The sequence below is a fragment of the Lingula anatina genome, chromosome 3 (assembly GCF_051362555.1).
Source record: "Lingula anatina isolate TDL-2025a chromosome 3, LinAna3.0, whole genome shotgun sequence".
Lineage (NCBI taxonomy): Eukaryota > Metazoa > Brachiopoda > Lingulata > Lingulida > Lingulidae > Lingula > Lingula anatina.
This window is the reverse complement of record NC_141769.1, coordinates 16,426,145-16,449,297: the sequence shown is the minus strand read 5'-3', so window position 1 is coordinate 16,449,297 and position 23,153 is coordinate 16,426,145. Positions and strand designations below refer to the sequence as shown.

The 23,153-nt window shown below is 35.9% G+C and overlaps 2 protein-coding genes across 2 annotated transcripts; one reads left to right on the top strand and one right to left on the bottom strand.

Moving 5' to 3' along the window:
- Positions 1–1,613: 1,613 nt before the first annotated feature.
- LOC106159516 (uncharacterized) lies at positions 1,614–14,256 on the bottom strand. Its single transcript, XM_013535817.2, has 22 exons — positions 14,095–14,256; positions 13,492–13,587; positions 13,162–13,247; positions 12,456–12,512; positions 11,691–11,879; positions 11,223–11,424; positions 10,740–10,805; positions 10,479–10,552; positions 10,090–10,253; positions 9,718–9,804; positions 9,328–9,444; positions 8,860–8,930; positions 8,328–8,476; positions 7,475–7,903; positions 6,852–7,195; positions 6,598–6,711; positions 5,944–6,168; positions 5,330–5,494; positions 4,437–4,485; positions 3,831–4,007; positions 3,321–3,483; positions 1,614–2,833 (listed from the first exon to the last, which is right to left on the bottom strand). The coding sequence occupies exons 1-22, from the start codon at positions 14,138–14,140 to the stop codon at positions 2,820–2,822; spliced, it is 3,084 nt and encodes a 1,027-aa protein (XP_013391271.2). The 5' UTR covers positions 14,141–14,256; the 3' UTR covers positions 1,614–2,819.
- Positions 14,245–22,372, top strand: LOC106159548 (protein Red). Its single transcript, XM_013535856.2, has 19 exons — positions 14,245–14,405; positions 14,607–14,679; positions 14,916–15,032; positions 15,481–15,537; positions 15,899–15,968; positions 16,418–16,512; positions 16,963–17,077; positions 17,416–17,486; positions 17,857–17,903; positions 18,028–18,191; positions 18,474–18,582; positions 18,826–18,877; positions 19,160–19,291; positions 19,629–19,764; positions 19,992–20,063; positions 20,443–20,516; positions 20,802–20,879; positions 21,177–21,332; positions 21,733–22,372. Exons 1-19 carry the CDS (start codon positions 14,396–14,398, stop codon positions 21,905–21,907), a joined length of 1,803 nt encoding a protein of 600 aa, XP_013391310.1. The 5' UTR covers positions 14,245–14,395; the 3' UTR covers positions 21,908–22,372.
- Positions 22,373–23,153: the final 781 nt, after the last annotated feature.

Genomic DNA, 23,153 nt, shown 5'->3' with positions numbered 1-23,153 from the left:
AAGAGGTAAAATTATAAAGATATGATAACTGTTAGAGAACTTACAAATTTAATCTGCTAAAACTGATCTGTAAATGATGTGTTTGGATTGATTTCTCCATTAACAGAAGATATTTTAAATAAGAGGGTTTCAAAGGTTTGTTAATATGTCCATTATTTTGTCAATAATTGAGTTTGAGCATTATAAGAATACAAGAATTTCCATCAGCCCACATTCAAAAATGCAATTTGTATGAATTTATGATTTTGCTTTTTGAAAATCTGTTCAACATTTCATTATATAGTTAGACAGTTGTTTGTATCTATTGGAATAAATTAATTCATTCTCCCAAATATCATTTTCTTAATTTAATATGGGTCCATTTTCAAAGGGTTCTGGTTTTTGCTACAGAAGAATTCATTTAAATTTCATGACCTTCTCACCATATGAATACTTCAATTTTAAATTTCAGCAGAAAAATGAGAAAGATGATAGATCCTGTCACACTTTTGAAAAGCCAACAGTTGAAATTTATTCCTCTCCTAACTAGTTAATCTGCTATTCTGATATATTTGAAATGTCTTTTTGAATTAATATTGGAAATAAATTGATCCTTTGATTTAATTTTGTGACCTAGTTTATTTCCACTCAGTCTCACATGTGCAGACAAAAATGTTACATTTTTATTTGTGGAAAAGCAAATTAAAAAAATTAATATATGCCTATTTTTGTATAATACAAGTTTATATCCCCTGAAATCTTTGCTAGCACAATATTATCAAATATAGTTTAAAATATGTTAATTTATATAGTTTTTGTACCAGTATTATAAGGCTTCCTCAAATTAAATGGTTCCCCCACCTGTCACCCCTCAGATGGAATGGACTCTCTCCACCTATCACCCCTCAAGTCAAATGGAGTCAACTCACCCCACCTGTCAGCCCTCAAATTGAATGGACTTGCCCCAGATCAAATGGATTTGGTCCACCTGTCATCCCTCAGAAGGAATGGACTCACCCCATCTGTCACCCCTAAAATGAATAGATTTGCCCAACCTGCCACTCCTCAAATGGAATGGACTCGACCCACTTGTCACCCCTCAGATGAAATGGATTTACCCTACCTGTCAACCCTCAAATGAAATGGACTACTCCGACCTGTCGCCCCTCAGATAAAATGGATTAGACCTACCTGTTACCCCTCAGATGGAATGAACTCACCCCACATGTAAATTGTAACCCCACCTGTCACACACCTTAAAATGGGTAGTGTGGTCCAATATACTGGTTAATTCAGGATCCTTATGTGCCAAGTCTGGTAGTTGGGTAGGCCTGTGGAAGCACTTGTGTGTAATTTTTAGGAAGTGAACCCTAGGTGCCTTTAGCTCTACATTGGCAGCACGATGAATAAAATAATCATCAGACATGAGCCTAGGTTAAAAAAAAAAAATGAACATGGGACCCAATACCTAAACGGCCAGGAGGCCAGGGCCACCTCAGAATTGAATTAAAAAACATGGAATGCTGCATTCTGGAAAAATCTCACGTCTGGTCATGAAAATCTATGAAAATATGCTATGCATCTGATTTTGCAAAATTTCTTAATAAAAACTAATTTTCATAAAAACAATATGGTTTTTAGTCAGTAATCACATTTATTCGCATGACAAAATATGACACTTACGATGTTCACACACACATATATCTATTACTATAAGTCATGAAAAAGATCAAAGAACCTTATGAATTCAATTTTAACTTTCATAAGAAGCTGCACTAAAATGTGGAAACTATATCTGACATTAATATTAAATTAGTGGTGAAAAGTACTTCATTGTTGAGAAGCTGACTGGAGAACATGATGACATGAAGCCAGGTTTTCCTCTGACATCAAGACCCTCTCAAATGGCATACAAAATTGGAGTTTACTAGCGGATCCTGCTGTCAAAATTTCACAAGTTAAATAAATAAATAAAAAACACATTTCTAAAAGTTGTACCCTACATGCTGAATATCTAATTTCATACAAGCATGGATTAATAAATATGTACCAACTCACCAGTAATCAGACATAATGGAATAAATTCTAGGACCTTTTCCAATCAGGTTTTTTTTCAAGTTTCTCTTGAGTGGCCCATGAACACATACCATAATTTGGACATAGTAATGTTTTTTTTTTTTTTTTTGAAATTGAAGTTTCTTCAGAAATATCTCCTTTTCTGCACTTTGGTAACACCTTAAAAAATATTGGCCAACATAAAATTGACAGTCTAGTGTGTGTGTTAAGTTGCTTCTGCAGAAAAGATCTTCCTTCACATCAAACTGCCCCCCTCTCTTTCTCCTCTGCTGAATTACAATCACCCTGAGTATCTTCCCAATGTCACTATATCTGTTATGCTTTACCAAATTCATAAAAAGCAAACCCACATTGAAAAACTAACCAGATTAAGATCATGGTAACTCTTTTCAAGAACATTTTTTTCAAGGACTGCATATCAATATAACTTCCTACAATGAACTAACTTATCATAAGTCCCTGGTAACATTTTAAAAGAGACATATATTTAAAAAGTAGAAACATTTCATGAACCACAGTCTCAAATGACTAAAATGTACAGCATCACCTAGTTTGTTAGAGTTATTACATATTCCTCTATGCTTATACCCTCCATTGGCAGATTATATTTACTTTGTGTCAAATCTTTGGAGATGACAACCAAGTTTTAATGAGCATAATATGTTCTTGTGTACTTTCAATACTAGTCAACCATCCATTATTATTATTATTATTATTTTTTTTTTGCTGCCCATAAGAAGCTTCTTCTATCTAACTCGGCAATGTCATCTCTTGTTCCCTGCAAAAGATAAAAAAAGTCAAGTCCTGAATTTTAACATAAAATGTTTATTTTTTAATCCTAAGCATAATAGTATTTGTATGAAATTACACTATTTCATTCATCTAAGCTATATATAAATTTGAAGAACATTTTCATGAAAATATAAAACAGGATATTGAACTTTGTCAAGATGGGATGTGTAAAATAACGCAGTAATTTTTTCCCATCAACTGCTGGTATACACATTGCTGCTGACCTCTAATATACCAGTGTCTATGTCATATAGAGTATATAGCATCTTCATCAGGAAATGAAGCTATCCATGCAAATACGTTCTACCTAGCCGTTAAACTTGTCTAAATTTAGGCTCTCAAGTTTGGGAAAATAAGTACTTGTTTCTTAACTAACAGTGTTATCTCATATTTTGCCTCAGTCTGTACCTTTTTGTTTGGCTCCATGATTAAAAAAAAAATCCACAAACATCACCAAATAAAAAACACCTTACCATCTTTTAAAGGTGTCCTTGCCGGCATTTGGTTTTCCTTCGCATGTGAAAAAGCTTTACTAGGGTCAAAACGCTTTTTGCCTTCAACAGCAGCCAACCTTTCCTCTAGTCTTTGGACAGTTTTCTGGTGTTTCAGTTTTTCTTCTCTGAGTTTTCCTATTTCCTACATAAAGAAGAATAATGACAAGATTAGACACTGATAGAAGTTAAATAGCTCATTTAAATAGGTCATGCTGTCGCCCACACAAAGTGGGCCTGCCCATCCACAATCACATGATTTTGCAACCATCATAAACCTTTTCAATTGCAACCATTTTTCAAAGTTTTATTACTGCTGACCAAATTAAATTAAACCCAATAAATCCTGTGTTAACTTGCATATCAATTTAACACATTCATAACATCATACTTTATCATATCATATTTTATGATATATTATAATATTATAAGGTTAATAATTCAAAAATCACATTTTGATAGATTTTAAAGATAAACCTGCTCCTGAATTACCTGCTTCAGATGAGTATTTTCTTCTTTCATCTTCACAACATGCCTTATCTTCTGTTTTTGGTTCTGATGCCCAAGCAGACGGGCGTACTCCTTCCCCAGTTTATCAATTTCCTGGAAAGCATCCTTATTTTGTCCTTGTAGAGCTTGTCTCTCAGCCTCATACATATCCAGCTGCTCCTAAAGATTATTTTAATTTATCATGAGTTTGATCGTACACAACTACCTATAATCTATTTAAAAAATTAAAGGGTCCCTTTGCAAAAATAATTAAGCACTTGTCATTGTGAATTATATAATACATATGCAGTGTATGATTTTATATTGGACATCACGTAAATTGCTGCTGCCAGTTTTCCTGCTTACCATGAAAATGCCAAAACTATGGCCACTATATTTGCCACAGCACAATCTATGAACTACTTGCTGTTAATGGGCAAGACATCTCATTGGGCATGGAAACAGAGACATGTCAGGTCATAAAGTTTTAATCAAGTCCAGAGATTCACAAAGAAAAAAGATCTAAAAATGCCATGAGAAGAACTCTATTTGGGAGGAGAAAGAGAAAATAAGTGAGTCATGGCACCTTACAAAGACAATTATCATTACCTGAAAGGGCAACACTTTTTTCTGTAACTCTTCAAACTTGACTTGCCACCTGAAAAAAAAAAATTCAACCAAAATCAAACAGTTGTCTGACTTTGCAATACATATTTCCTTGACATTATTTTTTAATATCTACCTTTTAAGACTGATTTCATTACAGAGACAACTAGAAAAGCACTCAGAGCGCAGACCTCCGCCAAGGCAGCAAAGTCTCCATCCAATGCTGTTTCACCCCTAAATTTTCGATATTTTCGAATATTGATTCTTGATTGATTACTGATCCGGATCACCACCAAAAACTAATCATCTGTTCCTTAGCCCACTTCTGACAGTTCCTGAAAGTTTCATCAAAATCGGTCCATAACTTAGTTTTTTGACTATTGATTATTGATTGATTACTGATCCGGATCACCACCAAAAACTAATAATCTCTTTCTTGGCCCACTTCTGACAGTTCCTGAAAGTTTCATCAAAATCGGTCCAAAACTTTTTGAGTTATGTTGATGACAGACGGACAAACAAACAGACAAACAGGGGTGAAAACATAATCTGTACTGCAAAATCTTCCACCTCTCTCTCTTTATTATTTGACCTGTTCAAATGTTTCATCTTTTACATTACATTTTATATCAAGTAAAAATGCAGTAAATCCCTGCAATTTAGGCAAATACATATATTCCTTCAAATTTACCTTAGCCTGGGATGACATTTTTTTAATTAAAGCTCAAGATTACCTGAATCTAGCTACAAAGAATGCACTTATTACCACTTTTGCCAAATTGAATTCAACATTTAATCATGCGTTTAACAAATTCAAAACAGGCTAACAAAGTTGGACTCTCTGTTTGGCTTAAACACAAATCACAAGTAGAAGAAAAGTCCAGTTCATTCCCTACCTGTGAGCCTCCTCTGTCCAGTAGGTCAGCTCCTCTGTGTGGTCACTCTGTTGGTCATTCTGCATCTCAGACCTCAATTCTTCCATCTGGGCACTGAATTCTGTTCTCTGATTAAGAATTGTTTCTTCAAGCTTGCTGATTTTTTCCTCTCTATCTGCCTTGAACCTAACAAAAGAAGCAGACAAAAGACGCTGATAAAAATTCAGAACAAGCTGACCATATTATATGATCTTATAATATCATGTACCCACACACACACAACATATGTTCAACCCCACATGCAGATACAACATACAGGACATGAACATTTATAAAAATGCACTCTCTCTCTCTCTCTCACACACACAAATGTCAAGCACATACACACACATGCATTCACCCCCCCCCAGCACATAACAGTAGGTAAACATGCTTAACCCCCGCACTGACAAATGAGCATTATAAGCAGATACACAGGAAGAGACAACCCAAATACATACACAAACAAATACATACAAAACACCTACATACGTACACTCTCGCACAGATATGCAGTCACATATACACCCACATTACATATGCAACACATACACATCCACAAGCCAAAACAAACACACATATTCATCAACACCTACTTGCAAAACTCTGTGTGCATCATGGAGAGTCTTTTCTGTGTCTCCACCAGCCTCCTGCTGTACTCCTCCTGTGTCTTGCTGCTCCTCTCCTCCAGCGAAGAATACTGCGTCTTCAGCTCCTCCGCAACCTCATCGCACCGTACGTTGGCCGCTTCACACTCGGCACGTGACTGCTCCAACTCTGACTGCAAACTGGCTACCTTTCCTTCATATTGGGATTTTACACTGTGTAAAAAAATTAAACAAGCATATAAACAAAATAAGCATGTTTGAAGACTTCAAATTTAAAAATCAGACCATTTAATATGAAAAAATAATGACAGGTTCACAGAAAGAGATCACCTGGCAACAGTTCAGCATAACATTATTCAAAATTAACCAGAAGACAATGTTTACCTTATGTCTCTGGCATGATATTTCCTTTTTTTTAGCAAAGAAATCAACTCCAAAAATATTACAAATGCATTAATTTGTCAACGTGGTGTAAACTAAATAAAAAAAAAACAAAAAAAAAAAAAAACGATTAAATCAACAGAAAAGCAACAGAGAAAGATCCCTCAAAAGTGCCAAAAATCCAGTCAATTTCACAATTAAATTATACATTATTGTCATATGTGTTGTTATAAAGGTTTTCAGTTTCTTAACTAAATCTACCTTTCTAGTTCTTCCTGTAGTTTACTTCTCTGTGCTGCAGCTTTGCTCTGTTCTCCCAACTTGTTGGCCATCTTTTCATTCATCTCCAAAAGGCTGTCAATCTTCTCTTGTTTTCTAGAAACAGATTGGCATGCCAAATTTTTAAAAAAATGTCAGAAACCTCATATAAAATGCACACTAACTCATTTAAGTATGTAGAATATCAGTTTAATGCTTAAATTTTGAAATTAAAAAATCCCATCCAAAGAACTGACCTCTTCACATCAGTCTTCAACCTTTCCACCAGGCCTTCCTTCTCCTGAATCTTCTCCTCAAGCTGCTTCTCCTCTGTTGTCTTATCCTGCACCTCCTTTCTCGCCGACACAATCTCCTCCTCGCACTGTCTCACTTTTCCTTCCATTTCAGCAACCAGGGCTTTCGACTGCACAAGTTCCTCCTCTAGTCCTGCACACGTGTCCTTCAGGGTCCTATTGCCAGTCTTCAGACTGTCCACAAGGTCGGCCAGGTCAGCGCACTTGCCCTTGAGGTCACTGGCCTCCGCTGCCCTGGAGGTGTGATCCAACTCAAGGTGTTGTATCCTGCTCTTGCACCTGGTGATCTGTGGCACACACATAACAAGACATTAAATGGAATGCAGATATTGTGTGCTTCATGTCAACAAAATGAGTTCTTTAACTTCTACAGAATATTTTGTTGGTAATGCCTATTAAATGTGTCGATTTAAAAGTTCTGAAAATTATTAATATATTAGAATAAGTGAGGCTTTTGATCATTTTCATATGTAAAGCAACTACTGAAAACTAACTTCCATACTGATATAATATAAACAGATACTGAGACTATGATTATTATTATTAACACATGTTGCTGCCATCACCTCTTCCTGCAGATCATGTTCCTCAGATTCATTCTGGTCAATAATGGTCTCCAGCTCTCCATAGGCTTCGACCAGTTTTGCTTCCAGTTCCACCTTGACCAATTCCAGCTCACTGGCATGCGTCTTAAGTTTCTGCAAGTCTTCTTCCAGCTGAGCTATGCTGAGGTATTTTTCCGTCAGGTTCTCCTGAAGCTGTCTGCTCTCTGCATTGTGCTCCTCAATAGCACTTGTCAGCTCCTTTTTCATAGAAACCACTGCATCTTCCAGCTTCATTTTCTCTTGGGTCAAAGACTCTAAAGCTACTGCCTGACTCTTCATTGTGGACTCTAGGTTACAGTGCATGGCTTGAAGTTCTTCCATTTCTTTTTGTAAAGCTTCATGCTTTTTCTCCAGTGATTGAAGCTCTTGCTGTGATTGCTCTTTCTCTTCCTGCAAATGTCACACAATGATCATCAGGCCTTTATATAGCAAAAAGCTTCTGTACTAGCTTCAGTTTTAGGTTTTGATCCATCAACAATCTTAAAATGTGCAACCATATCAAATGTTTTAGGAAAATTTACAACATAATTATAAATACAAACAAGCACTATTGTATTTAAGCCACTAATGAAGTTTTTGCAATACTGAAAGTTCAAAAATATCATTTTGTGAAGTCTCTGGACTTTTTGCTTCCTCCTTGCTACTGAGCAAGTACCTATTACAGTTGTGATTCCAATTATGCTATAGCAGGTGTTACAAGAAATGACAAAGTGCAAAAAAGTTCACAGTGCAGAAATAGATCTTGGTTATAATAAAAAAATAAATAAAATTAAATGAAATGAAATCCAACCCAAACCAGTCTCTTATTTCTAACCTGTTCATGATGGAACTGCCTCAGAGCATCCATATTGTTCTTTTTGTAGGTCTCTCTCTCCTCCTTCACATGTTCAAGGTGTGCCTTTGTGGTGGCCAGCTCTGCCCTAAGAGTGGACTCTGTCCTGGCAGACTCCTTGTCCACGGTCTCTGTAGGCAACAGAAAACAGAATGAGAAGAGAGTATCAACTACTGTAAGAGATACCCCACTTATAACCCCGAGGGAGAGGGGGGGGGGGGGGGGGGGGAAGAGAGAGGTCGTTTTAGGAATATTAGTGATAACAAAATAATGCCCTAGTTGAAAATTGAATTTTTAAGGCCTCATTAATTCCATATTGCATTATAAATTTATGCTTTTATGTCAAGTACTTTATTTATGCATATAATTTAATTATATTTAACCATTTGAATGGTATAATTCTTGCACATTTCAATATTAAACTGTTTTTACAGTATAAATATAAAACATTCAACTTTCTGATTGAGCTTTTTTGAAATAAGCTATTGTTATTCAGAAGTCTGAGCAACCTCACCTAAGTCTTTCTCTAGTAGCTGATATTTGTCAGTGATGGCTCTGATATTGTGGTTCAGCAATGCCTCTGACCTGAAATGTATTACACAATACAAACAACTAAATAGAAAATCAGTGAATACTCTTACTTCACTTACTTGACCATCATCTTCAGTTTCTCCAAGGTACACAGATAGAAAATTATGACAATATTTCAATCATGATACTGAACTATGAAGTCAAAAATAGATAATCAATGATAATGTCTGGGACTTCAGCCATGTGTGTGCCTGGTACTAGTTAACTTCAAAGGCATTTTGTACCACAGTTCTTGTCTGACAACTAATTGATGGTGAGGCTCTGTTATATTCACTTACATCTTAAAACAGTTGCTCCTGCAAAGTCCTGAGAATGTAAGGGCTGGTCTTTCTCCAAACAAAGGTTGAAGTTCAGTGGTAATTGCAGACTTGGATTAACAGGGCATACTTACGCCTTTAAGTCTGCAACTTCCTTCCTCAAACTCTTCAATTCAGCAGCAGCATCATTCAGAGATTCCTCTTCTTGTTTTAGATAATCTTCATTAACAAAGACCTCTCCCTTCAGAGATCTAAATGGGGGGAAAAACAACAAAATTTAAACTTAAAAATAAACAAAAATCACAATAAAAGAAGAGACTTATTATTTGCCAAATCATCTAGTAAATATCAAATATATATTTGCAACATCATATTATTCTAAAAACAGGTCATTTTCAAACCATGATACGATTTCTTATTTTAAGTAGATGAGGATCAGGCTGGTTGAGAGTTTACAAGGGTTACATTTAAAAGCAAACAATCAATTATTCACAAGAACTTCAAGATCAGTCCACCGAGCTCACCTTATAATCTCTTCATCCTCCATCTTCTGCATTTGGAGTTGATGTGTCTTGGACTCCAGGTACTCTATTTTGTCCAGCAAGGAATCCCTGTTGAAAAACAGACCAATCCTTAATAAAATAAAATAAATAAATTTGGGGCTTCATCAAAGTGAATACAAAGTCATATATTTGACAAGCTGTCACAAATATGGCAGAAATAAAATCCTGCACATTTTAGCAACCTGGCAATCAGGTTCTTTAGTGACTGTTGCTTAGTGCAAAATGCCTTTTAAATGGAGTAATATGTATTTTAAGGACATAAAATTATATCCAGTTGTCAAATCTGGCACTTCATAGGACCTCACCTGTAGTGAAGCATGCACACCTACGTACCTATATTCCTGCAGCTTCTCGTTACATTGTTCTTTACTGTTGAGATTCTCTTGTGTGAGGGTAAGGCGATGTGCCAGTGCCCTCTCCCTCTCCAACTGCAGGCTGAGATCTTGGATCTTTCTCTTCGAGTCTGCCACAACTGTCTCTACTTCCCTTTGGAGTTCCTATGAAACAAAGGTTTTTTTTTTTTTAGCCTATAAATCTTAACTGGTAAAGACAGACAGAAAATTCCTGCTATGACTTGCTAGGTTAAGAGTTTACAAACTCATTAAGCACAGCTATAATTTAGTGCTATAATTTTCATTGTCTTAATTCACTATCACTGAAGAACTTTGTGAATAAACTTGAAGTGTCAATGTGGTATTCTCCACCTTCCAACCCAGCTTTACCTGAATGCCAAGGCAGGCTTGGGCCAACTGCTGCTGAAGACTGAGGTTTTCTGCCCGGAGTTTGTCTGAGACAACTGAAACACAGGATGAGATACATTTTATCCTCAGCACAAAGAGAAGATGCAGATGTGAAGCAAAGCAAGTGGTGTGCACAAAAAATAAATGTAAGAGAGAGAGAGAGAGAGAGAGAGAGAGAGAGAGAGAGAGAGAGAGAGAGAGAGAGAGAGAGAGAGAGAGAGAGAGAGAGAGAGATTTACTTACTGTGTAGCTGAGTTACTTGTTCCTCTATCTCTACAGAGTGTGCCATAATTTCTTCATTGGACTGCTCTAAAAAGGCAGGCATTTATTTGGGTTAATTTTTTTCTCAGGATAGATAGTAATTTTATTCAAAAGATACAGTGCTATCAAAAATGTCTCTAATTCTTAAGTAAAAAGAAATAATAATAATATGAATAACAAATCAATAAATAATAATAACAATATCTGTTAATAAAGATATTCTCTGAATTCACTGTAATGACGATTTTTTGCAACAACCAAAATTTTCATTTGAAACAATTATTACGGTTCCTTAAATAAATAAGTTTTCTCGATCTCTTCACTGAATATTAGTTTTTCAAGACACTGCCACATGAAAAATGATTCATGCCGCTTCATTTGCCAATGAAAAGTGAATCTGTGATAGAAGTCAAAAATAAAAAAAAAAATAAATAAATGAATAAATGAAACATAAGTGCTACTGACCTAATGCCCTATTCCTTTCTTCTAAGGCAGCCACATTTGCCCGAGAAGCCTCAAGATCTGCCTGCATTGTTTTGGTCATCACATCGAGGTCATTCTGCAGGTCAGCGACCTCTTGGTCCTTCTTGGACAACTGGACATGCAGACTGGTCAGCTCATCCTTCAAAGTGTGCTGGCGCTTGTTGGAACTGTCACTTGCATTAACCTGGAAAAGGCAGCATAGTAAAAGAATAGCCAAGTGATAAATTGCATTATCAGTCTTACTCAAATACAGTTATCAAAATGGTGTGCATGTATCTGTGTACACCCAAGTGCATGAGATTTTTTCACAACATTATCAAGTATTTTGCTTACAAATTTCAAAAAGCATTAAACACCCAATGTGTGTGCATACTCTCCTGTTTGACTGTGCAATTCAACATCTATTTAATATCACGACTGAATGGAACATTAACATAACTCCTAACTAACCTTAGCTTTAAGAATCTCATTTCCCTTGTTTACTTCCTTCAGCTCCTTTTCTAACACTGCCACCTGAGCTTGCAACCCACTCTTGTCTTTATACGCTGCCTGAAGTTTCCCGTCCAGACGAGTTATCTCCTCCTCCTTATTTGCCAGCGTCTTGTCTTGTGTCGCCCTCTCCTTGAGAAGTTTTTTAATCTGAAATTTCCAATAACAACCATTTTATGTCAATTATATTAAGAAAACATAGTACTGAGAATATAGTTGTAAGCCTTATGGATTTGAAATTTGCAAATACTTGCGACTAGGTAAAATAATAGGGATGCCAGGTCTTAAGGGGTCACATTTCTGAAGTGGACCTTTACAGCCCTTTAGTTGACCCCACTGAGAGAATTACAGCTTTAGACCCTGGACAAATTTAGATTCAAAGCTCACTGCTTTCTTTGCCTTCAGTCCTGGACTAGTATAACAAAAGTCTAGTCTACTATTAGACACTGAGGAGAATAAAAGATTTTGATAAATATATAAATTATTAATAAATTAACAAACTGCAAAAAACCTCATTGGGTTATTAAAGCACTTAATATCTGATCCGTTATTAAATTCCTTATCAGTGAGAATATAGTAGAATTTCATTTCATATGTACTCATAAGCATGTATCATTCTTTAAGAGACAAACCGACAGATATGATGATGCAATACTGAAAATAAATATTGCAATACGAAACAGCATGTTTGGGTTGTTTTATAAGGACAAGAAACCCAATACTCACCTCTCTCTCCAGGTCTCTTTGTTTAGAAAGATCTTGTACAGAAAAACTTTTCTTGCTCTGAAATGAAAAGCACAGTAAAAATGTTACTCATTCATGTTAAGTTCATATGTCAAATCAGAAAGTTGAAAATTAAATAAATTTGCATAGTCATAGCCATTACAAGAACCACAATAATTAAAGAACTAACATCTTTTTCTTAACATCATAAAAATGTAAGCATTCACTATTCATGGGCTAGTATTCTGAGTATGCCTTTCAAAGCAAGTAGACAATAAACATGACTGAAGTGACAGTTGTCAGGATTTAACAGTTACACAGATATGTTACAACTTTTTTTTTACTGGACAGGAATAATTACTTTCCTAACCCGGATATTGAAGTATTTGTTACTAAAATAAATCTGCCAAGAAAACATACAGCTGTTCCAAGACAAGCCAGGATAATACCCAACAACCTGGGAGCATTTAACATGATGATGCTCTTGTGACAAGTGTGAAACTTACCCAAAGTGGTTACTATCACTAAAAGGACAGTAAATACAATTCATCTGAACCATGAACAATCTTAATGATAAGGCAAAGAGAAGTGGTATGAAAGATAAAGCAGTAGGTGACCATTTGGTAATACACTGAAGGGGAATTTGTCGAAGTGATTATATTGCTTTGTATCCCACCCAATCCTGTGTCATATAGTCTGCTAATCTTACACTGCCAAGTCCACCAAAGAGTTTCTTGGCTGGCGTCCCTATGCTGCAGGTGCTGCTATCAAAGGCTCCAGGTCCAGGAATCACATCTGATATATAGAGAATAAAAGAAATATAAAATGTAAAATGATGTAGTTATGAAAATCTACTAGTACATAAAATCTTTTATGGAAACCAATGATTAAGCATACAGTTTATATTATATAGCTTAAAATTAAAGATTAGATATTCAATTTTTATTTTAATTTTCACTATATTGTGACAAACCTAAAACTTACATGGGTTTCAGTACATCATGTATAGATATATTTACAGTAGAATACAAACTTATACCTTTGGGGGTTTTAAATCTGCCATCATGAATAGGTGCACAACCTTTTACTTTTTCATGCAAATTGGGATCATATGCACCAGGACCTGGGGCAGCATCTGGAAGAGATTTAAAATATAGCAGAATTACTCGCTTAAAAAAAATCACATTATTTAAACATTTTCTTCTCCAGCAGCAATTGGCAATCATGGGTTCCCTACATATAACCAGGCTTCAATTTTGACATTTTAAAGTTTCATTCTTTTGACATGATTACAACCTTTAAACAACAGTCTGTAGATACAATTGTCTGAAAGAGAAATTGTATGTAGATTCAACAAATCAATTAAAAATATTAAAATGGCTAATTAAAAAAAAAACAAACAACTTCATTCTTATTTATGCAGTCTAAGACATAAACACTGGACCCACACCGGGCTAGCAAATGTTTGTTATTTTATTATTATTTTTTTAGTTACTGGCCACTGTTTCTGCTTTGGCCAGTTTGGGCCATAAGATAATTTTACACCGCGCAAAGCGGCTTGAAATTATGTGGAACAGTTTGAAGGGCAGTAAATCACTTTTTGGACAGAATGTTTGTGTTTTACAAAGCAATGCACACTTACTGTTAACATCATTGAAACGCTTTGTTTTTGCCTTAGGAAATGACATTCTCTTTCAGCTGTATTCCAAAAATATCGAGCAGCAGAGAAATATTCCTAAACAACCGCCAATGTTTTAAAGCACTGCCACCTTTTGTAGAGAATGTCCAATCAGAAATCGGCATCACATCTCGCAAGAAACGAGAATACACGTGAGCAACTGCAGCAGGCACATCAGCCGAAAGAGTGGTTCTATCAGAAGTCAGAATTAAGACTTAAATACTTCTTTTGATTTCTTAATTTTGCAAAGGAAGTCTTTGTAAAGATGCCAGAAAGTGAGTACATTGATCTCTCTCTCTCTCTCTCTCTCTCTCTCTCTCTCTCTCTCTCTCTCTCTCTCTCTCTCTCTCTCTCTCTCTCTGCTAAGGCCACTATACCCCACTATACTAGTGCAACTAAAGTTAAGAAGTGGAAAATACATGTATTTTGTTAGCATTTACTTCGTATCACCTAATCAATTTTTCGTTCCCTTTAAGGAGATACGGAGATATTTTCAAATCCGCTGCCTCCACCTAACATGGGGCAGTTGCAGGAAGAGGAGGAAGACGCGTAAGTAAATTGTTTAACTCTGTGGTGGTGTGTGTGTGTGTGTGGGGGTAGTAGAGTCTAGACTAGAGGCATCTTTTATTATTTTTTTCCATGCATTGTTGATTTTTAATAGTTAAAATAAGTGAGCTGATAATTGCTTTCAGTAATTAATGACCAAAGAAGTATTATGTTAATGCACCCTGAGAGTCAAATTACAATTCCTGTGGCAGTGTACTTATAATTGTATATGCTTTCAGTCATCCATTGACCAACGAAGACTTTCGTAAGCTGATGATGACTCCCAGGGTACCAGGCATGGGCTCCTCTTCCTCCTCACAGTCCTCGGCTGCTATGGCAGATAAGATGCCTAAACTGTAAGTTATGTCATGCTTGTAATGTTGAAAATGATGTTGGGTAAAAACAAAGAAGATTTTGGCATAGGTCATACTCCAGTGTTCATTTCTTACTTACTGATTTTCCCTTAATATGGGAACATAGGCCACCTACAAAGACCTCAGACTTAAGTGTTATTGCATCAAAATTGTGTGCATTCTAAAAAAAAATCACTTCTTAGTACTACTAACATGGGAGAGGTAAGTTGCTCTGCCATAAGGACTATCATGTACACTTATTCTAGGGATACATACATGCTGGGCAAAAAGATAATAAGTGATGAATAAATAATGAAAATCACCCTGTGAAAGCTTATGATTGAGATGACTGTAGACAACATCATTACTGTCTTCCAAGATAACATCAAATGTTGTTATATTGCTGTTATCTGACTTAAGTATTTACTATATTTATTTTTCAAAATTTCAGCCCAAAAAGCATAGAAGAAGAAAGTGACCCCGCAGTGAGGAGAAAGAAGAAAAAGCTGTAAGTTATGATTTTTTCAACACCCTTTGATATATCCCCTTATTGCCCTCCTCGTTTTGATCGTACTTTGACATCCCCTAATCGTCCTTCTTGTTTTGATCTTACTCACATTTTTTTTTAGTTTCATCATATGTAGCATATTTGTTAACTGGTTACAGGATGATAGAAATTATTTTGCAGAAGAGAGAAATAAATAACTGCTTTGTTATTTGGATGTTTCATGGGTTATGATATGATATGATTGGAAGGTAATCATTATCATCTTGACAAGTAATATTGCTCATGTCATGTCTCTGAAGTACCATATTAAGGTGCTATATTCCTTGCAACCTGCTTCACATCTCTGAACTGTCATTCTCAGGTACTATGCCAAGCTAAAGAAGATGGAAGAAGAAAGACAGAAAGAGTTGGCCAGCAAGTACAGAGACAGGGTAAATATTTTTATTCCCACAGATACCACTATTACAGAACTTTAAAATATTTGATAAAATACTGGACTTCGGGGACTTTGGGTAAAAGCCCACACTCTGGACAGAGATTGGTAATCAAGTATGAAGAGACTGAACAGATTTTGTCCATGAAAATTTGGATAACAAGAGGTCCAAACTTAAGTTCACAACGGCATTGTGTGTATCAGTTATAAATCCTTCCTGTCCCGCTTTTTGTCTTAAAAAATTCTAAATTCACCAGTGAAGTTATACTGTTATCTGAGCAATATATGCCAGAACGCCTCTTTTTGATGCTCCAGAGGGTGGTAGTGCATTATATGATATCTTCTTGAAAAAAGTACTCATATTTCACAAAAAAAAACTGATTAAAGCATCGCCACGGTCAATTGACATCCATAGGTACATATAAGTTGATGAACCTCTGTTTTCAGGCAGCTGAGAGAAGAGACGGAAAATCAGAGTACCAGGAGCCAGAAATGATCAGCACCACCGCTGACTACAGGGCAGTGGCACCTGATGCTAAGGCGTAAGTTTAATGTCCAAATACTTCATAGAGAATCAGCTTTTATATATATATATATATATATATATATATATACACAGGAATTATTTAACATTCAGGGCCCAGTTTTATAAAGGACGTTTAGCACTTACCAATGGATAAGCCTAACCAGTGGATAAATTCCCCTAACACCCATTAACTAAAAGATGGTTAAATTGTGTTTTATATACAGTCTTCTGACGGAAAACAGCCAATTAGTTAACTGGCCAGTGTTTAACTGGATTAGATAATTATTTAAAGGTCATTTTACTAACAGACTATTTAGGTCCGGTTAGAGTTAAACACTGGTTAGTGCTAAACGTCCTTTATAAAACTGGGCCCTGAATTTCTGTAATACACATTGTTTTTCCAAAAGGGGGGGGGGGGTAAAGAAATGGAAATATATTTTATGTGAATACCTTTTTGTTCTTGTAGAGGAGAAAGCTATGCAGAGAGAAGAAAGCAGGCCATCCAGGAGTCCAAATACCTTGGAGGAGATATGGAACACACACATTTGGTGAAAGGGCTAGATTATGCTCTTCTGGACAAGGTACTTAACATATTGATACGTGTCTTTTTGGGTTAACTCAACTTTGCTAGAACAAGTCCACCAGATGATAATGTGCATCAGGTACAATTATAACCTTTCTCAAGGCTTTGACTTCAGAAGGATTTTTATGTCCAGTGGGTCAGTTACCTGGCTAAAGAATCACTGACCTCAGCCCATTGGGTCTATTTTTGTATTGGCTGGACTGTAATTTGCTTTGGTGTTGTAGGTCAGTGGTTATTTCAAACACCATTCCAATTATCTGTAACCTGAGACAAGTTGTAAACAGGTGGCAATGATTCCGAGTGCTATGATGATGAGATGTTTGTATATAAATACAGGTGCGAGCAGAGATTTCCAGCAAAGAACAAGAAGATGAAGCAGTGCTGGACGACATGTTGGTGCAGGCAAAGTAAGGGCAGATTGTTCTTTGTTCTATAGACTGTCTTCTTGCCTAGTTGACAGTGGAGAAGAATAAGGAATAAATAAAATTGCACTAGAGTTTAGTTTCATTGTTGCAACTTCTTAAAATGATATTAATACTGGCATTCTGGTTGGAATGGGTTCGGGTTGGAATACTTTACCCATGAAAATTGTATATATTGTTGGCATTGTATTGTTGGCATTGTAATGTATTAACACTGTCTAGTTCCCCAACTGAAGTTATATTTGTGGAAGAAGTCAAGGTTACTCAGACTCTCCTTGTTCAGTATAAAGAAGATATTGGTGATAGGTCCACATGAATGCCTTGTGTAACGCCATTTATTCTAATGTTTTCACAGGGAAGAGACATCTGAAGAGGAAAAAGTGGAGCTGAAGACACCAATAGGTAAGACATATTTAACACCGATCTTAAACTGGACTAAAATATTCTTTACCAACCCAGTATGATATTTTCTTGAAAGTCTTCAAAGATTAAACTATGCACTTATGATATGTTTTCATATTTTCAGCCAGAAATATTTTCCGAGTCCTGTTCAAGCAGAAAGCCCCAGAGAGGAATGAATTGTTTGGTCCCAAGCGTATGGCATATGTTGTAGACGTTGAGGACGAGTATGCAGAGACAGACATCCCCACCACCCTCATCAGGAGCAAAGCTGACTGCCCCAATGTAGAGGTAACAGGGTATCCTTCGACAGCAGGGATTTTAAAAATGGTTTTCTTTCCACTAACCTCTCCCCCCCCTCCTCTCCCCAGGGTCATGGTTGGGAGGCATGGACTATTTCAATGAAAAATCCCCCCCCCCCCTCCCCACCTCTTCATTATTTTCTGACACAGTGACATACTTTCCTCCTTTGGCAATGTATGCCCACGCCTCAGCCAAACATAACTGTTATCTCAGTTTGTTTGTTTTTTTTTTACTTATATAAACCTTGAGACATTTTGTATTATGTTTCAGTCCACCACTACTCTGACCACCAATGACATTGTCATCAACAAACTAACTCAGATTCTGTCCTATTTGAGGCAAGGAAGGAGGGACAAGAAAAAGAAACTGAAAGAAAAAGGTGAAAGTGATGTAAAGGCAATATTTAATGAAGAAGCTTAGTTATGTCTTATAGAACCATGTACTGACAAACCAAAGACAATCACTGAATTAATAATAAAGGAGATCTGTTTGATCGTAATGCACTAGGTATTTTCTGTATCAATTGTTCCATTTCTTATGATGCAGAGAGAGAGAGGAGGTCATCCCACATCCTTATTGTTTGTGATTATTGGTTGACATGCACACATTGATATTTTTGCAGGAAAAATTAAGGAGGAGAAGGTAAAGGAGAAGCTGCAAGGTGCTGATGATAAGTAAGCATATTATTCAGATGATTGCATCATTAAAGTAATATATTTTGACAAAATAAAAGAATTCTTTAGTTAAGTTTCCTTCTTTTTATAGATATGTTCATTCCATTCATTATTTTGAATATGCTTAAAGGATTTGAGTCTTTTATGTTGCTTTTCAACCATTGCATGCTAATGTTAAAAGAAAATAAGGCACATAAATTATAAGTTTTCAATAATATCATATTATTTAGGAGATAACATTTGTAATCTTCAGATCTTCAAAATACTTTTACTCCTTTACAGTATCTATGGAGACATTGGTGATTACAATCCAGCTTATACCTCAGCAAAGGAAAAGAAAGAACGTGATAGACGGGACAGAGACAGGGACAGGGATAGAGACCGGGATAGAGATCGGGATAGAGATAGAGACAGGTAGAGAAAAATAAAACTGTTTACTTTTTAAAGCATTGGCTGTTAATTACTCATGGCAGAAAAACCACTTACTTGGGTCTTGTTTGCTTTTGAATGTTGAGTGTCACAGTATAACTAGCAAATCTGTTCGAATGGCAAAGAAAATACACTTTTCAAATTTGTTTTATTTTACACAGCCAAAGTTTTGAATGAATTTTACCATGACTATTACAGATACTGCTGGTTTTATACAGAGATGCAAGAATAAATTTATCAACAAAAATGTGTTATGAGGCTGATTTTCATGTCAGCAGTTGTCTTACTGTACTATGATGAAAACCCTGTGTACATTTTGTAGAGAACGCAGAGACAGAGATCACGACCGTGACCGCGAGCGTGGCAGAGACCGCGGAGACCGAGATAGAGGACATGACAGAGACAGAGGAAGGGACAGAGACAAGAAGAGAAATTACTTTGAGAAACCACTTGAAGAAGTGAGTTTATTGTACAAATTTGTGTAGTGGTCAGGGATTTTTCTCTGATTCAACTAAAAGTTGCCTAGGCTTTGTAAGATTTTCTGTGAAGAACTCAGACAAGATTATTGCTTCATATGCATATGATATACAGTTAATGACAGTTTCAAAGCTCACAGACTTTCAATTTATTATTGATGTACTTAACCTCGGTACTTGGTAGTAAAACATTTGTTTTGTCCTTACAGGAAGAGGAAAGAGAAAAGGGTCCAGAATCAGCAAAAGAACTGGTGAAATCAATAAATGAGAAATTCTCGAAGGTATAACATCTTTTCACATAACAAAAGGCTAGTTTCACAGCTCAGCTAACTACAGTTACCAATTGTTTATCTTACTAAATCAAATTTTGCGTAATGACTTTTTTATTAGATGAAACATATATGACTCTTTGCAGAACTTGTATATTCACATACTGTTGTAGTGCTAGCATTTTTTTCCCTTAGCCAAATTGCTACTTTGTTGTTTATCTGTTGTCCAAATGGTTATAATTTGACTAAAACAAGTCAAATCGAGCCCTTTTTGTTTAGCCAATTTAGGTAGGTTTTAGCATTTTGGCTAAATTGTCGAGTGTTAGCCCTACCCCAAACATAAGTGGGACAAATTAGCATTGCCTTAATGTGGTTTTATTACTGTATTCAGGGTTGGGCTCCTGCAGACCTGGAGCGTGAGGCTGGACTGGGGAGAACTGCAGGACTGGGTCCAGATACAAAACCGTAAGACAAATTCTTTTTTGATACTTTTATTATTTAATAATTTATTTATTTGTTATTATTTAAATATTATTTTTGTTTGTTTGTAGTTGCTTGTTAAATTTCTGTGTATTTATACATGTATACATCGCCTGCTCATAATGTTTCATGCAGCCATCATCTGTCAAGGTGTAGAAAGGTCAACAATGACAATATCAAATGTTAAACTTTTGATAAGCAAGCTGTTTTTACACATACTTCTTTCTGCATTATGACTTTTATGGACCGAGGGACTTCGTTTTGTTTCAGGGTGAAACAAGGAGGAGAGTTGCTGAAAAAACTGAAAAGGAAGACAGAAATTGATAGTTATGCTGAATGTTATCCAGGGTAAGACGGATGTACAAGCTCACTCGCTCTCTCTTTCTCTCTTTGTTTTGCTGTCTCTTGACATCTCTTACTCAGTCTCTGTCTTAATTTCATTCTCAAAAATACAAATGTTAATCGATATTACTCAAGAATGTTTTTGATACTGCATTACTAAATCCTAACAGTTCGATGGGTATATGTTATAAGAGTCATAAATGTAGATGTTATTGCACAGAAAGCTTTCTCCTTGAAATTTTGTTTACAGTACATTTCCACAATTTGGAAGAAATGTGCCAAATTATCTATGATCTATTGTAGTATGGAGGAAGCAGACGATGCCATTGCTGACTCTGATGATGAAGTAGACTACACCAAGATGGACATGGGTAACAAGAAGGGGCCAGTGGGACGCTGGGACTTTGACACACAGGAGGAGTACAGTGACTACATGGCTAACAAGGAGGCTCTTCCAAAGTAAGTTTTTAATTTTCTGAATGCTTTTTTATACTCATTGATTAAATCACTCACATTAGTTGGAATTTAAGTTTGATTTCGTGGTCTGGTTTTGTGAACATTAGTGATCGTCTCAAGTTCTTTTATTAATTGCATTTTTGGTCTTTTTAATAATTGATTAAATCATTTGCTTTCTCAAATGGTGTTATGAAACATTTGTTTGAATAAAAGTGTGACTCTGTGGTCTGGTTTTGTGAACATTGGTGATCGTCTCAAGTTCTTTTATTAATTGCTTTTTTGGTCTTTTTAATAATTGATTAAATCACTTGCTTTCTTAAATAGTGTTATGAAACATTTGTTTGAATATAAGTGTGATTCTGTGGTCTGGTTTTGTGAACATTGGTAATCGTTTCAACTCCAGGGCTGCTTTCCAATATGGAGTCAAAATGGCAGACGGCAGGAAGACAAGACGCGCCGGGCCCAAGGATGAGAAAGCAGAATTAGATCGTGAATGGCAGAAAATTCAAAATATTATCCAGAAGAGAAAGAAAATGGGTGAAGAGGGAGATTCTAGAAGTAAAAGAGGGAAATATTGAATAGAAAGAGGACTTGGTTGAAAGTAAAATATTACAAATAAAACTTACTGAGAAGTTTCGTGTCAAGCCTGTATAAAATAGGCTTGCCATTTTTGTAAAGGATATTTTTTTCAGATCTTTGTATGTATATCAACCACCAGTTGTTCTCAAATTAGAAGGTGATCTTGGATAAAGGGCGTTGTTGTAAATACAATACAATACAATGTTTAACTAAGCGATCATACTCTTTCTTTAAAAAGTTTAAAAAAAAGAAATGAAACTCTTCTACCTCTTTTCTTGATGAAGGACTTTCACCTAGAGTGTACATACATCATACTTAACGAATCATTGGAAGAGTCCTTTTATATTTTTGTGTTTAGATTTTTCATGTCCATTATCCCGAAATGATATCATAACGGTGATTTTAGAGGTTGATCATCGAGAATATGTATACAATTCGACAATAAATGTAACATTCAATATGAAGTTGCATTGTCTTTGTTGGTCTGTGGCAACTCAGGAATTGATGCACTATCAAAAAAGTGCTAGAAGAAATATGTGCCTTTATTTGATTGAGCAACTACCATGTTTATTGCTAATTGGAATCTGAAATAGGTGTATCAACGTGAGAAAAAAATTTAATTTGAAGCGTAAGACGTGGGCATTTAAAATAAAGAATTCAAAAGAGATTGCCGGGGCAGGTGGCGGGTCTATATTCACTTGAAAACTTTGATAGTATCCAGTATTTAATTGGGTGGCCCTGCAAATATGAACACGAGGAGTGAACTTTTGGGGCAAAAAAGGAAAATTTCAGGGAAATTTGCACTTGCTCTCTCTCTCTCTCTCTCTCTCTCTCTCTCTCTCTAAATATGCCAAGAGACAGTTTGGTAATAAAGAAGAGTGCGTTTTTTAGTGTTGTCTCTACTTTAAATCTGACAAATCGCTTAGCTCGTTCTTACAGGAATATCGTGCGTATTTGAAAATATTTCAAAATCTCTTTTTATGTACAGACACAGATGTGTCTGTACATATAGCCATCACCTGCGTCTGTCGTCGTCGCCGTGCACTTTGACCACCGATAACATGATAAGTGAAAAACCGTTTTACCTTTTGGCTTGAAACTTACAGAACTGATGAGCTTTCATAATATGCAGGTCAAGTTCGAAAATCAGCATGATATGGCCATCTATATGGAAGTTATGCTGTTTTTTCACTTTTTTCAGCATATATGCAACACCGATAACACGATAAGTGAAAAACCGTTTTA